Source organism: Ranitomeya imitator, chromosome 1 (genome assembly GCF_032444005.1).
Source record: "Ranitomeya imitator isolate aRanImi1 chromosome 1, aRanImi1.pri, whole genome shotgun sequence".
NCBI lineage: Eukaryota > Metazoa > Chordata > Amphibia > Anura > Dendrobatidae > Ranitomeya > Ranitomeya imitator.
The window spans coordinates 948,215,430-948,230,343 of NC_091282.1; the positions used below are offsets into that span (position 1 = coordinate 948,215,430).

Genomic DNA, 14,914 nt, shown 5'->3' on the forward strand with positions numbered 1-14,914 from the left:
CTATAGGATTAGTAATGGATAGGTGTCTTATTGATGCCTCTCCATTACTAAGCCGGCTTAACCCCTTCATGACCTTGGGAATTTTCGTTTTTCCTTGTTCGTTTTTCACTCCCCTCCTTCCCAGAGCCATAACTTTTTTATTTTTCCGTCAATTTGGCCATGTGAGGGCTTATTTTTTGCGGGACGAGTTGTACTTTTGAATGACATCATTGGTTTTAGCATGTCATGTACTAGAAAACAGGAAAAAAATTCCAAGTGCGGTGAAATTGCAAAAAAAGTGCAATCCCACACTTGTTTTTTTGTTTGGCTTTTTTGCTAGGTTCACTAAATGCTAAAACTGACCTGACATTATGATTCTCCAGGTCAGTACGAGTTCATAGACACCTAAGATGACTGAGTTATTTTTTACTTAAGTGGTGAAAAAAAATTCCAAACTTTGCTAAAAAAAAAAAAAAAAAAATTGCACAATTTTCCAATACTCGTAGCGTCTCCAATTTTCATGATCTGGGGTCGGTTGAGGGCTTATTTTTTGCATGCCGAGATGACGTTTTTAATGATAGCATTTTGGTGCAGATACGTTCTTTTTATCGCCCGTTATTGCATTTTAATGCAATGTCACGGCGACCAAAAAAACGTAATTCTGGCGTTTCGCATTTTTTTCTCGCTACGCCGTTTAGTGATCAGGTTAATGCTTTTTTTAATTGATAGATCGGGCGATTCTGAGCGCGGCGATACCAAATATGTGTAGATTTGATTTTTTTTATTCATTTATTTTGATTGGGGCGAAAGGGGGGTGATTTAAACTTTTATATTTTTTTTATTTTTTTCACATTTTTTTTTACTTTTTTTTTTACTTTTGCCATGCTTCAATAGCCTCCATGGGAGGCTAGAAGCAGGCATAGCACGATCGGCTCTGCTACATAGCAGCGATCATCAGATCGCTGCTATGTAGCAGAATTGCAGGTGTGCTGTGAGCGCCGACCACAGGGTGGCCCTCACAGCTGCTGGGGATCAGTAACCATAGAGGTCTCAAGGACCTCTATGGTTACTATTCTGAAGCATCGCCGACCTCCGATCATGTGACGGGGGTCGGCGATACGATCATTTCCGGCCGCCCGGCCGGAAGTGGTAGTTAAATGCCGCTGTCTGCGTTTGATAGCGGCATTTAACTAGTTAATAGGTGCGGGCAGATCGCGATTCTGCTCGTGCCTATTACGGGCACATGTCAGCTGTTCAAAACAGCTGACATGTCCCGGCTTTGATGCGGGCTCACCGCGGAGCCCTGCATCAAAGCAGGGGATCTGACCTCGGACGTACTATCCCGTCCGAGGTCAGAAAGGGGTTAATGTCACCTTACAATAACAAGGTGACATTAACCCCTTATTACCGCGCTTGCCACCACTACAGGGCAAGTGGAAGAGACTGGCAAAGCACCAGATTTGGTGCCTCTACTAGATGCGCCTTTTCTGGGCAGCTGCGGGCTGCTATTTTTAGGCTGGGGGGCCTATATCCATGGCCCCTTACCAGCCTAAAAATACCAGACCCCAGCTGTGAGCTTTAGCAAGGCTGGTTGTCAAAAATGGGGGGACCTAACGCCAATTTTTAAAACAATTTATTAAAATAATTAAAAAAAAGCATGAGGACCCCTCTTTTCTTGATATCCAGCCTTGCTGAAGCTGTCTGCTTGGGGTTGTAGCCCCCAGCTGTGAGTTTTGTCTGGCTGGTTATCAAAATTAGTTGGGAACCCAAGCCGGGTTTTTTTTAATTATTTATTTATAGCGCAGGAGCGGAAAATGAAAACTCCCATCCGCCTCTCCTGCACTCACTGTAATTAGTGGCTGTAGGTGTCAGATGATGGGAGCAGTAGTCCATCAGCTGACACCAGTGATCGGAGGTGAGTTTACACCTCCGATCACAGCTGAGCGCTCAAATATGTGATTCTTCGGAATTTCTTTTAGTCTATGCCTGATGAAGAGGCCTGAGTAGTCTCGAAAGCTTGCAATTTGTTACCATCTTTTCAGTTAGCCATTAAAAGGTATCAACCACTGAGGACTCTCAATTCTAAATATTTTTCAATCTTACTATGAGGCATTTTCACCTGACCAATATTGCTGCTCAGTAATGTTCGTCCATGTGCGTAGGGTGCATCCATCTGAGTGTGTTTGCATGCATGTGTGGTCCTTGCCTGCTTGTGTGTGTGTGTGGTGTGCATGTGGTATTTATGTGGTGGTGTATTTGTGGGGTGGTGTTTGTTTTGTGTGTGTCTAGCGTGGTCTGGTGTTTGTGTGGTGTGTTGTGGCATTTGTGTGGTGTTGTGCTTGTGGGTTGGTGTATGTGTGCTGTATATGTAATGTTTGTATGGTGTTTATGAAATGTTTGTGTGCTGTGTGTGGTGGTGCGGCCCCTTTATCAGTGACTCTTTGGTGTCATCGCTACAATCCGTCCCTGTCAGTCACATCTGTTGTTTTCCCCTCAGCACTTTTACTTTCACCCTCACATTTCTCCATTATATGTATAGTGCCTAACTTTGGGGTCCCCAATCTCATGACACGGCTATGCTAGCGAGATTTAATGTGTGCAGTATTCTGCTCCTGTGGGTGGAGAGGGAGCGTGCCAAATTTCACCCAAATTGGGCTAGAATTGTGGATTTGTATAGAACGAGCTACTACAGACCATACCTATAACTAACTATTGATATTCACTATCTGTCATAGTGTCCCATTTATCCTGGTATTATACTTGGTTGCCATTATCTATCACACTTTTGCAGCAGCTCTGAGCCCATGACTTAAATACTGCTGTTTTCATCTATGTCCTTGCAAATTCCTTCTGCTCTCCCTAAGACTCCCGGTAGCCGCGCGTGCGCACTTCTATCCCTCCAATATCTGATTCCTTGCCTTCATGTCATGCTTGCTGCAGCTGTTTGTCCTTCGCATGCGCTTTTCCCTGAGCCTGGGCAGAGATTTTTGCCGACACAAGGCTCCTGCATCACAGCGCGTCATTTCCGATTCCACCAGCAGACTCCTGACTGACACCTGTGTGCTAACCAGCATGAATTTGTTCAGGTATTTAGACTGCGTTAGCCGCACTTTCCGCCCTTCCCCTGATGAAGCCGTGGTCAACATGGTGATATGCGTGGGGCTACTGTTGCTCCCTCGCTCTTGCCCTCGTGCGTTATGATGAAACTTTCTCTGGCTCTTAATTGGTAAATGGCTACACTTGTGGGGGCCCCTCATATCTTCATTGGATTGGCAGTTTAATTTCATATATATTGCTGAATGGCTATAGTCTATTTTCAGGAGTGGACTGGTCTTTTCAAAGCTACAGGCTCAGGTTTACTGCTACCGCAGGGTGCACCGCCTGTTGTTGCTAATCTCAACACAGGTCTAGTTAGCCGTATTTAGGCTTATACAGGTTATCATCTTATCCTGACCCCAGGTACTTATCCATACAGTGTAGGGACCCTTTCCAGGATCCAAAGTGCAATAATTTTAATCCACTATATTTGCAATAGACACTGTGCCAGTTTACTACTCAGAGTTAATTCATATATGGGATTGGGGGATACATAGTACTTGTTTTGATATTATTATATGCGTTTCATGGGCTTGGGCTGTGGGACCCACATGATTTTACTTATGTTTTATGCTTATAATTGTGTGCTAATAAAGTTTTTTTGTTATTATTATTTAACTTGTAGTGTACATATCATAAAGTAGTGCTGTTTCTTCTCTGACTCTTTCTGTAAAATTGTTTTGAAATGTTCAGGCTTGCCTCGTGCCTCACAGCACAGGGTCAGTTCAAGATAAGAAACTTAATGGCGTGGACTAATTTAATGTGGCAAAATTCTGGTATAACAAACTGTAATATATGTCCTCAACCCAAATTATTATATGATTTAGACACTTTTTGTACCTTGATTAACACAGCTTGCAATGAAAGGGACGTAGTTTAAGATCCACCACTGTGTCTCAAATTGTGCCTGAAATTTGGTACAAATTTCTGTTTTAGAGTAAGCTATTGTAGTTAATTGGTATAATTTTAGACTAGCAAGTCTAAAAGATATTACACACTTATAAAAGAAAAAGAGCCTGTAATAAATGTAGCACATTTCAAGAATATCCAGTCTAAGTTCACACTGTCTAAAAATTAGACAGTTTTACTAAATATTGAAAGAGGGTTTAAAGTCATTTATACTCTTTAAAAATGAACTGGACAAACATATATTTGAAATTGTCAGAGGCATCTTTCAATAATAGAAAATTGCATGGGTACAAGAGTACAGTTCTTATCTCATTAATGAATCAGACCAAACTGTGGCACTGTGTATGAATAGCTTGTTTCAGTGCATAATGTCTATATAACTATCCTCGTTATTTAGCTTGTTTTGCCTATAATAAAGTGAAAATTCATTCTACTAGCTGATAACAGATAACCTTACTTTTCTACAAAAATGTTTTGAGAGTGACATGTTAATAAGTTCTATATTTTTGTTGTTCGTGCCATTTGTTTTTAAATTTTAAGTACTCTGAAAAAAGCTTGCAGCTTTGCTTGACATTAATTAAAGAATAAATGAAATATCCATTTGCTTATCAGTTACTCAGGTGAGAGATATTCCAACTTAATTAAACAAATCTAATATTTTTGTTAAAACAGAAAATGAATGTCATACATACGTTAATTTTTTCCCGAACCCGGGCCAAATAAGCAAACATAGTGTTCTTCTTGGTGTCACTTTGATTTCTGAATAAAGGCACTGAGGAAAAGCCAGCACAAAAGCAAATACCCAGATACTTCCAATGACCACTTTAGTCGAGGTAGCAGATAATCGTGGCTTCAATGGATTAATAATAGCCATATATCTATAACAGAAGAATATTAAACAGTAATTGTTAAAATTCTCAATGTAAATAACATTTACAGTTTATCAAAAATAAATATCAGTTTAGCCATTGCATGTTAAAAATAAAAAATCCACTTTTATTAAAAAATGATTATTTAAAAATAAAATTACTCGTATGTGTACATATGCATTTACTTTATATGGAAAGTAACTACTTTGAAACTCAGAATCAATCTAAAAACCTTTGATTTATACTGTCTTCATGCTTACTACTCTACAGGTGCAGATAGATGCAGATTTTCTCATCCAAGAGAATTAGACAGATTATAATGACCCCCTAAGCAAATTCTGATCAGAGATTGTTCAGATTGTGAGCATAAAGTTCTATGATGGACTGCAAGGAGATGTCAACTGAGTGTAGTTTGATGTCTAAGTTCAGTCATTGACTTGCATGGGCATGCAGAGATTTGTTCCTTGGACAGATTCTGTCCAAAGAAAAAAATGCACATCTGCATGGTACCATAAACCAACAAAATTATTGTCTTCTGCACCTGCCCTTAGGCTGCCGTCACACTAGCAGTATTTGTAAGCCAAAACCAGGAGTGGGTGATAAATACAGAAGTGGTGCATATGTTTCTATTATACTTTTCCTCTAATTGTTCCACTCCTGGTTTTGGCTTACAAATACTGATGTAAAATACTGACCAAATACTGCTAGTGTGACGGCAGCCTTAGAAGAATTTTGCCTCCCGCCCTGCAGCACTTCCCAGTCCTTACATGTCATGCTGTTCTCTGCTCAAGTTGGAGTGTGAAATTGATATAGATTTATGTGCTGTGGAGCAGCAGGGAATACTCTTCTAATAAAGGAAAACTATGTCCTAATAAACAATTTCACTTATTTGCTCTAAGCAGCAATATCAGGGCAGATAGATTACTTATGTACTGTAAGTGATGTAGTGTCGCTAGGCATGCTGGGAGCGAGCTAGCAATTACATTTAACAGATAGTCACATTTGCATACCATACACTTTTTTTTGGCAAAATATGCTCAGCCTCCCGGAAAATGTGAAGCCCGGAAACCTTATGGTAGGCTGTAAGGGACACTTAAGGTTTTTGGAGTTTCCAGCTGCTAGAATACCTGGTATCTGTGATCTAAGGTTACCAGAGTTCACAACCTCCAGGTGCTCCAGCAGCTGGAAACATCAGTAAACTGAAAATCTCTCTAAAAGGCTACCTTAAGGTTTATGCGCCTCACATCTGCCATGAGACCTGGTGGCTGGGACGATTAAGTTTACCTGAGTTCACTGCCACCAGGTCTCGCAGCAGCTTAAGTGTCGGACTGATGAGTGACAAGAGCTGGACTTGCGGTCGCTCATTAGTACGGCCCTAGCACTAGTGGCCACTGTGAACTTAGGTGACATCAATAAGATGTCCATGCAGCTTTACATGAACACCTGAGCCTTACACTATGGCTGGTCCGAATAACTATAGCATTTGTTACCATCCACCTCTCGTGTCTCCCCTTTTCCTCATAGTCTGTAAGCTTGCAAGCAGGGCCCTCATTCCTCCTGGTATCTGTTTTGAACTGTATTCCTGTTATGCTGTAATGTCTATTGTCTGTGCAAGTCCCCTCTATAATTTGTAAAGCGCTGCGGAATATGTTGGCGCTATATAAATAAAAATTATTATTATTATTATTAAGATTACCTCAGTTCACAGCAGCGCTGCCCTCTTGAGAATCGGACACTGAACTGAGATAACCTTACGGACGACATCTCAGTTCACAGCAGCATGAGAACTGGCAGTGGCTGCTGCTCTAGTCTCTGAACTGAGTTCCATTGACTGGATAAAGACTGGATCATCATGGGACTTCCATATTATTAATGTTAATAAATAGGGGAAAAAGGGAAATTGTTGAGGAGTTTTTTCGGGGGTGTCTGATAGATGACTGTCCATTACTAACCCATGGGCTTGATGTCAGTGGACATTACACAGCTGACATCAACCCCAAAATTCCATTACCCTACTGCCACTGCACCCAGGCAATCTGGAAGACTCGCAGCACCAAAATTGGAGCATCTAATGGATCTGCCATTTCTGGGGCACTGAGGACTGGTGGCACTGAGCTAGGAAGAGGCTAATATCCACTTCACTACCCAGTCTATTAATATCAGCTCCCAGCTGTCTGCTTTCTCTGGACTAGATATTAACTCCTTCATGACCCAGCCTATTTTGACCTTAATGACCTGGCCATTTTTTGCAATTCTGACCAGTGTCCATTTATGAGGTAATAACTCAGGAACGCTTCAACGGATCCTAGCAGTTCTGAGATTTTTTTTCGTGACATATTGGACTTTATGATAGAGGTAAATTTAGGTCGATAATTTTTGCATTTATTTGTGAAAAATAGGAAAATTTGTCGAAAATGTTGAAAATTTAGCAATTTTCAAATTTTGAATTTTCATTCTGTTAAACCAGAGAGTTATGTGACAGAAAATAGTTAACACATAACATTACCCACATGTCTACTTTACATCAGCACAATTTTGGAAACAACATTTTTTTTTGCTAGGAAGTTATAAGGGTTAAAATTTGACCAGCGATTTCTCATTTATACAACAAAATTTACAAAACCATTTTTTTGGGACCACCTCACATTTGAAGTTAGTTTGAGGGGTCTATATGGCTGACAATACCCAAAAGTGACACCATTCTAAAAACTGCACCCCTCAAGGTGCTCAAAACCACATTCAAGAAGTTTATTAACCCTTCAGGTGCTTCGCAGCAGCAGAAGCAACATGGAAGGAGAAAATGAACATTTAACTTATTAGTCAAAGAAATGATCTTTTAGCCTCAATTTTTTCATTTTCACATGGGCAACAGTATGAAATGGATCTTAAAATTTGTTGGGAAATTTCTCCTGAGTACATGGATACCTTACATGTTGGGGTAAACCACTGTTTGGGCACACAGCAAGGCTCGGAAGGGAAGGAGCGCCATTTGACTTTTGAATGAAAAATTAGCTCCAATCGTTAGCGTACACCATGTCGTGTTTGGAGAGCCCCTGTGTGCCTAAACATTGGAGCTCCCCACAAGTGAACCCATTTTGGAAACTAGACCCCGCAAGGAACTTATCTAGATGCATAGTGAGCACTTTGAACCCCCTGGTGCTTCACAAATTGATCTGTAAAAATGAAAAAGTACTTTTTTTTCACAAAAAATTTATTTTAGCCTCAATTTTTTCATTTTCACAATGGCAACAGGATAAAATGGATCCTAAAATTTGTTGGGAAATTTCTCCTGAGTACACCGATTCCTCATATGTGGTTAGACTGGATTGTAATATTTCACCAATTTTCATTGGTGAAATATTATGATTGCTCTGATTTGAAAGTGAAAGGTCACTTTCAACAGCCAGAGTGATTGTAGCCACTGGGGGGTGGAGTCACCCCCCTGGGCTCAAGTACCACTCCCCCTGTCCCTGCAGGTCGGGTGAAGTTTGAGTTAACCCTTTCACCTGACCTGCAGGAGCGCGATCATTCATATCATATGCTGCGTCTGTTAGGTGTCGAGGTCCCGCCTCTGCACAGGGGGAATCTCGAACCATCTCCGCTGCGGTCTCTCATTCTTCTCCAGCTGCAGTAGAGTCTGCTCAGCGGAGACGTCGGTCCCAGCGTCTAGCTCAGGCTGATATTGGATGACTGGTTACTGCTGCCTTTCCAGCTTCTGCCATTGTAGCCAGTACTGGGCAGCGGTGAGCAGATGTGTTTGGGACTAAGTCCTGCTCTTCCCTTTCTGAGCATGCCCAGGGCAAGATCTCTCGTTGGAGATCAAGGGTCACATGCTTAGATACTGCAGCAAATCCCATTGGTCCTTTAGGAAGGTCCTGAAGGTGTTCTTCTTCTGTGGCTGACTCCCATTGGGTCCTGTTCTTGCTGCAGCTATAAAAGGTTCGCATGGCCGCACGGCCATTCGCTAGTGTACATTTGGAATCATGTGTGTGTTGATGTGTGCAAGTCGTTCTTTAAAATCCCCTCCCTTGTGTATGACAGTTCGCAAAAGGTGGATGCTTGCTGTCTAGCGCCCGACTAAGCTGTCAACATAAAGATACACGATACAGCGTCTATTGCTCTAACCCCCAGTGCGGCGCCATGCGCTTATAGAGCGCTTTCCTATCCCAAGTCTGGGTGGTTAGTGGCGTCCGCCAAAATGGCACAGCATGCATTCTTGTGCTTTAAGTTATATTTTTTGTTACTTTGACACCCCAGTTGCGGTGTCGAGCGCATGTGGTCTGTACGTACTCTAATCCTGTGTCTTGGGAAAGAGACCTGAGACTCCTTGCTTGCACTCTTGGTGCAGTACTGCGGCCCTGTGACGCAACAGGGTTTGCTTCCTTCACACAGGGTGAAGTTAACCCGTGTGTGTATACACATTGTACCGCCATATAGTCCGTCGTTACTCAGCAGCAGGTTCCATCTCTGCACGGTGGACCCCGGGCTGTGAACGCACCTTATACCATCTCTCTTATAATTTGGTGAGTTCTGCTAGCCCTAACAGCGTCACAAATCGGATTGGCACCGACTTTCATGACACATACGCTGTGTCACAGGTCGGGAAAGGGTTAAAAATATGAGAACCCCACATCATTTTTTTCATTTATTTCTTAGTATTTTTTTTTAAGATTATTAGTAATAAATATATGTTAAAAAAAGGCGTGTGCTCCCCCCTATTTTTAATAACCAAGTAAGAGAAAGCAGACAGCTGCAGGCTTATATTAATAGGCTGGGAATCCCCATTGTTATTGGGCAATTCCCAACCTACAAATATCATGCTGCAGTTGCCCCAGAAGTGGCGCATCATATTTCGTGGTGGCAATGGGGGTTAAGTTTTGGGGGTTAATGTCAGCAGTGGCTGGCACCAAGCGAAGGAGAATGGAGAATGGAGAAGTGTCAGTCAGAAACCCCCATTACTAACCTAGTAGTAAAAATAAGTAAACACAGGAAATATACTTTATTTGTATAAAGACTCACTCACTCTCCCTCGTTTACCAATTTATTAATTAAAAATAAGTCCAGGAAGTTCTGACAGCAATCCAAAAGTGAAATGTCTAACAATGCCCATCGAATCCTATAGAATCTCATTGTGAAAAAGTGCTCAGAACAAAACTTTATAGTCCACTCCCATTAAGCAGCAATCATGGAAATTCTCATGCTCCTGCCTATGGATGACCATCAGTAACCCTATTGAGACTCGTTCTCAGAACAAGATTCCATAGGGTTACACACAGGCAGCGACAGGCATGGAAATTCTCATGATCCTGCCTAACACAGACTGCTGGTGACCCTATGGAGTCTCTTTCCGAGAACGTTCTGAGAGCAAGGCTCAACATGGTTACTCGCGGTAAGCAGCAGGCATGAGCATGAGAATTTACAGGGCTTCAAACATGAAGATACCAAATGGAAATTTTTGGTGAAGAATCAACAACAAGTGGAAGACAATTGTGAAGTTGAATGAAATGTATTTGTTATTTTAAATTTTTATGGAAAATCCAAAAACTGAAAAGTGGGGCGTGCAATATTTTTCGCCCCTTTTAACTTAATACTCTGCTGCGCCACCTTTTGCTGCGATTACAGCTGCAAGTCACTTGGGGTATGTCTCGATCAGTTTTGTACGAGAGACTGAAATTCTTGCCCATTCTTCCTTGGCAAACAGCTCGAGCTCAGTGAGGTTTGATGGAGATCGTTTGTGAACAGCAGTTTTCAGCTCTTTCCACAGATTCTCATTTGGATTGAGATCTGGACTTTGACTTGGCCATTCTAACACCTGGATACGTTTATTAGTGAACCATTCCATTGTAGATTTTGCTTTATATTTGGGATCATTGTCTTGTTGGAAGATAAATCTCTGTCCCAGTCTCAGGCTCCAACAGGTTTTCTTCAAGAATGGTCCTGTTTTTGGCTCCATCCATCTTCCCATCAATTTTAATCATCTTCCCTGTCACTGCTGAAAAGAAGCAGGTCCAAACCATGATGCTGCCACCACCATGTATGACTGTGGGAATGGTGTGTTCAAGGTGATGCAGGGGCGGACATATCATTGGTGCAACCTGTGCAGCCGCACAGGGGCCCTAGAGGTGAGGGTAAATAACCAATAAATTTCGTTCAACTTCACAATTGTGTTCCACTTTTTGTTGATTCTTCACCAAAAATTTACTTTTGGTATCTTTATGTTTGAAGCATGATATGTGGGAAAAGGTTGAAAAGTTCCAGGGAGCTGAATACTTTCGCAAGGCATTCTATCTGATAGACGCCTCCCCAATACTAACCTCTGGACTTGATGTCAGTGGACATTACACAGCTGACATCAACCCCAAATATTACCCCACTACCCAATAATAATAATCTTTATTTTTATATAGCGCTAACATATTCCGCAGCGCTTTACAGTTTGCACACATTATCATCACTGTCCCCGATTGGGCTCAGAATCTAGAATTCCTATCAGTATGTCTTTGGCATGTGGGAGGAAACCGGAGTGCCCGGAGGAAACCCACGCAAACACGGAGAGAACATACAAACTCTTTGCAGATGTTGTCCTGGGTGGGATTAGAACCCAGGACCCCAGCGCTGCAAGGCTGTAGTGCTAACCACTGCGCCACCGTGCTGCCCTATGCACCAGGGCAAGCAGTAACAGCTGCTATTTTTAGCTTGAAGAGGGCCAAATATCCATGGACCTTTCCAGTCTGAGTATATTAGCTCCCAGTCTGCTTTACCTTGGTTGGTTATTGAAAAAAAAATAAATATTTATTATTTTTGATAACCGGCCAAGATAAAGCAGATAGCTGAGGGCTGCAAGTGTTCATTATCCTAGGTGATTGCCATGCTACTTAACTGAGCTGTTTCTCCCAGAACTCTGCCAGCTGTACATTTAGCTAGTGAGGTTTGCGCTCCCTGTGCCTTGAGCTCTGTATATTTGTTACATGACCATCCATCTGTTTAACTCCTTCTGCTCTGATCTATTATCTTTCTGGTATTTTGACCTCGACACACCTGAACACACTTTTGTCTCTTCCGTCTGTTTATGATGTACCCTCCTGGTTTCTGACCTTGGACTCCTCAAGTATTCTGACTCACAGCTTGGCCGTAAGAAGTGACTGCTGTCACATTTCATTAAAGATTTCCCAACCCACTTTTGTTTATCACAGGACACTGAAATTGCACATGTGTAATGATATAACTCTATAGGTTACATGCCAATTTGCAACTAAGGAGTGATAATGGTCTCGTTTTTACAGGTGCTAAAGTGGTGTGAGGTTTGATAATGTATGCAGCAGAATACAGAGCAGTCATCAAGTTCCTTTTTTTCACATGCATAAAGTATTCACTCGCTGGGTTCTTCCTTTCCAGAAGCAGGAACGAGTCGAATGCTCTCTAAAGTCCTGTTGATGCAATGGAAGCATGATGTCTCACCGCCTCCAAAGAAGGCACGTGCCCAACCCTCATGAAGCAAGGTCATGCTCACAGTATTTTGGGATCAGCATGGAGTAGTATTGATGGATTTCCTAGCAATCTGTACCGTGATCACTAGGGCATACTATGCTTCACTGCTGCAGAAACCAAGAGATATGGCATGCTCACCAAAGGTGTCCACCTTCTGCAAGACAATGCACCAGTTCACAACTCACATGTTGCCCAAATGGAAGCATGCTCCTGTGGCTTTGAAATTCTCCCACAACCCACTTATTGACCTGACCTCACACCAACGGACTTCCACCTCTTTCCAACAATGAAGTTATTTTTGAAGGGCAAGTATTTTCTGGATGATTTCCGAAGTCACAGCGTGCCATTTGGAGAAACTTGTCAACTTCTACAAGCGAGGTGTTTACAGTTGCTGAAAGTGATGGGTGAAGTGTGTGTCCCTAGGTGACACATATTTAGAGCACTTCCTGTGCTCTCAGTTCACAGGAAGTGGGTCGGCAAATCTTTAATGAACGCTCCTATCTATCCAGTATAAAGATGATAAATGGTTTTTTTCTGGGAGATGTTCTTTTAAATATTCTGATTGGCTCCATTTTAGTAAAAGGCCTTTTTCATTGAGCAATCTGGACCAGTGCAAACAGTGTAATGACTAGGGGTCAGCAAAAATTTGTCCTTTTGTTCTTGATAGTATCTTTTAAGATTACCTAAATATTTGCGTTATTTATCATTTTGTAAACAGGCATCCACTAGTCACTCCCAATAAAAATATCAGGAAAGGCAAGCAATCTCAAAAGCATAAAATTATAATTCTGCATAAATTTATGTCTTTTGAAACAAAGTCATGCATTTGCGGAATATGGAACAATAATTTTATGCTTTTTTGCTTTTGAGATCACTTGTCTTCCTCCTGTCTCTACTGCTAATGGTAAACAAATATGTCTTTATAAAAGGCCCATTACCCTAATTATCTGAGTTCCAGTTACCCTTTCCATAATAGAAACTGATTTTCAGGTGAATTATACAAAGTAGCTAATCTAAGGAAGCATAGTTGCTGGGGGAGGAAAAGAACAATAGCCTCAACTAATGATGATGACATTGAAGGGTGGTGTGTCGTAGGCTACTTAAAAGTCCTAGTAGACATTGTGGGTTAGCTGTATTTACAGATCACAGTTCTGATTTAATGTTCCTGAGTTAGGCTGGGTTCACATAATGTTCTGGTAGTCCATTAGACGGACTGCATTACACCACAGCATAACGTGGTGTAACGCAGTCCGTTAACGCTGCCATTATCCCCTATTTCAGGGCCGTGCACTAGTGATGTGCCGTCTTTGAGGGACAGACCCTGGGACGCAGGCTGCAGCATTTCCGGGTCAGTCACCGCTAGCGCAGATAGAGCATCTGCTAGCTCTATCTGCGCTAGCGAATTTCGGTACTTGCATTAACGCAGCCCGTTTAACGCATATGTTGAACGGGTTGCTTTAACACAGTGTGAACCTGGCCATGAAAACAATCAACTACAAAACAAGTAGTATCCATGAGCAGGCATTGCGCTATTCACTCCATTCAGCAGATCGCAGTGATAGCCCTGGTCTTCTAAATTATCCCTTGTTAGAGGGATCTGTACTTATACAGAAGCTCTTTCTTTTATGGAATCCACGAGTGGCCGCTGGCAGGTGGAACTGGGTTGCAGAGTATCGTCAATTACAGGAGGTCAGGGACAAGAACAGAATAATCAGGTAGAAGTGTATAGTGTAGTCTAAACTAGGGAAAATGCTCTGTCTAGTTTGAGTCTTGCTTTGACATTCTAGGGAGCTCACTAGGGTCAGCTTAAACAATATAACTGGAACTGAATGCAAGGAGCTGGGGATTTATCTATATAGTGTTAACCCTGCCCAAGGCTCACAGAAGAAAGCAGGGCCGGATATAAGAGGTGGGTGGCCCGGGGCTTATTTTGGAGGGAGGCCCATTTTTCAAGGTGTTGCAATAGGTAATGCAAAAACACAAAATGAAACAAACACAAGTTTATTTACAAAAATCATTTACGTAGAGTAATTCTGGTAAAGTCTTTTGTTTTTTACAATCCAGGCACTTTCCTTGATTTTCGTGCTGCAAAATCACTAACGATGTCACTAAAGTCCAATTCACGCAGTATATCTGACTCGATGCTCATGATAGCCAAATTTTCAAGTTGTTCCTGCTTCATGGATATCTTTAATCGGTTTTCAACTAATTTGAGTTTTGAGAAGGAACGCTCACCACTGCAGTTTGTTACTATCAAAATTAGATATATCCTTAGAGCTCAGCTATCTCAATATTTGGGAAAGTGTCCTACACACCCTTTTCCATAATAAGCATGCACATGAAAAGTTCATTGCTGCTGATATCTTTTGGCTCCTCATTTGTGAATAAATTGGCAAATGTTGCAAACTGACATAGTTCATCGATAAATGTAATGTCCAAGTCATCTGAATAAGACCTGACGAGTTGCTCTGCTGTGGCCTTAAGCTCATCTGAAGACAGGTCTTTCAGATGGCTAAAAAACCTAAATTTGCTTGATATATCTTTATATGCTTGAAGACGTTGGTAAGAAGAAG

General features: G+C 41.7%; 1 protein-coding gene across 1 annotated transcript in view; it reads right to left on the reverse strand.

Moving 5' to 3' along the window:
• TACR3 (tachykinin receptor 3) overlaps nt 1–14,914 on the reverse strand; it is a 216,840-nt gene that overhangs the window by 70,423 nt on the left and 131,503 nt on the right. The window contains exon 2 of the mRNA XM_069743669.1: nt 4,677–4,862. Within this exon, the coding sequence (XP_069599770.1) occupies nt 4,677–4,862 (186 nt within the window). The remainder of the gene's footprint in view (nt 1–4,676; nt 4,863–14,914) is intronic.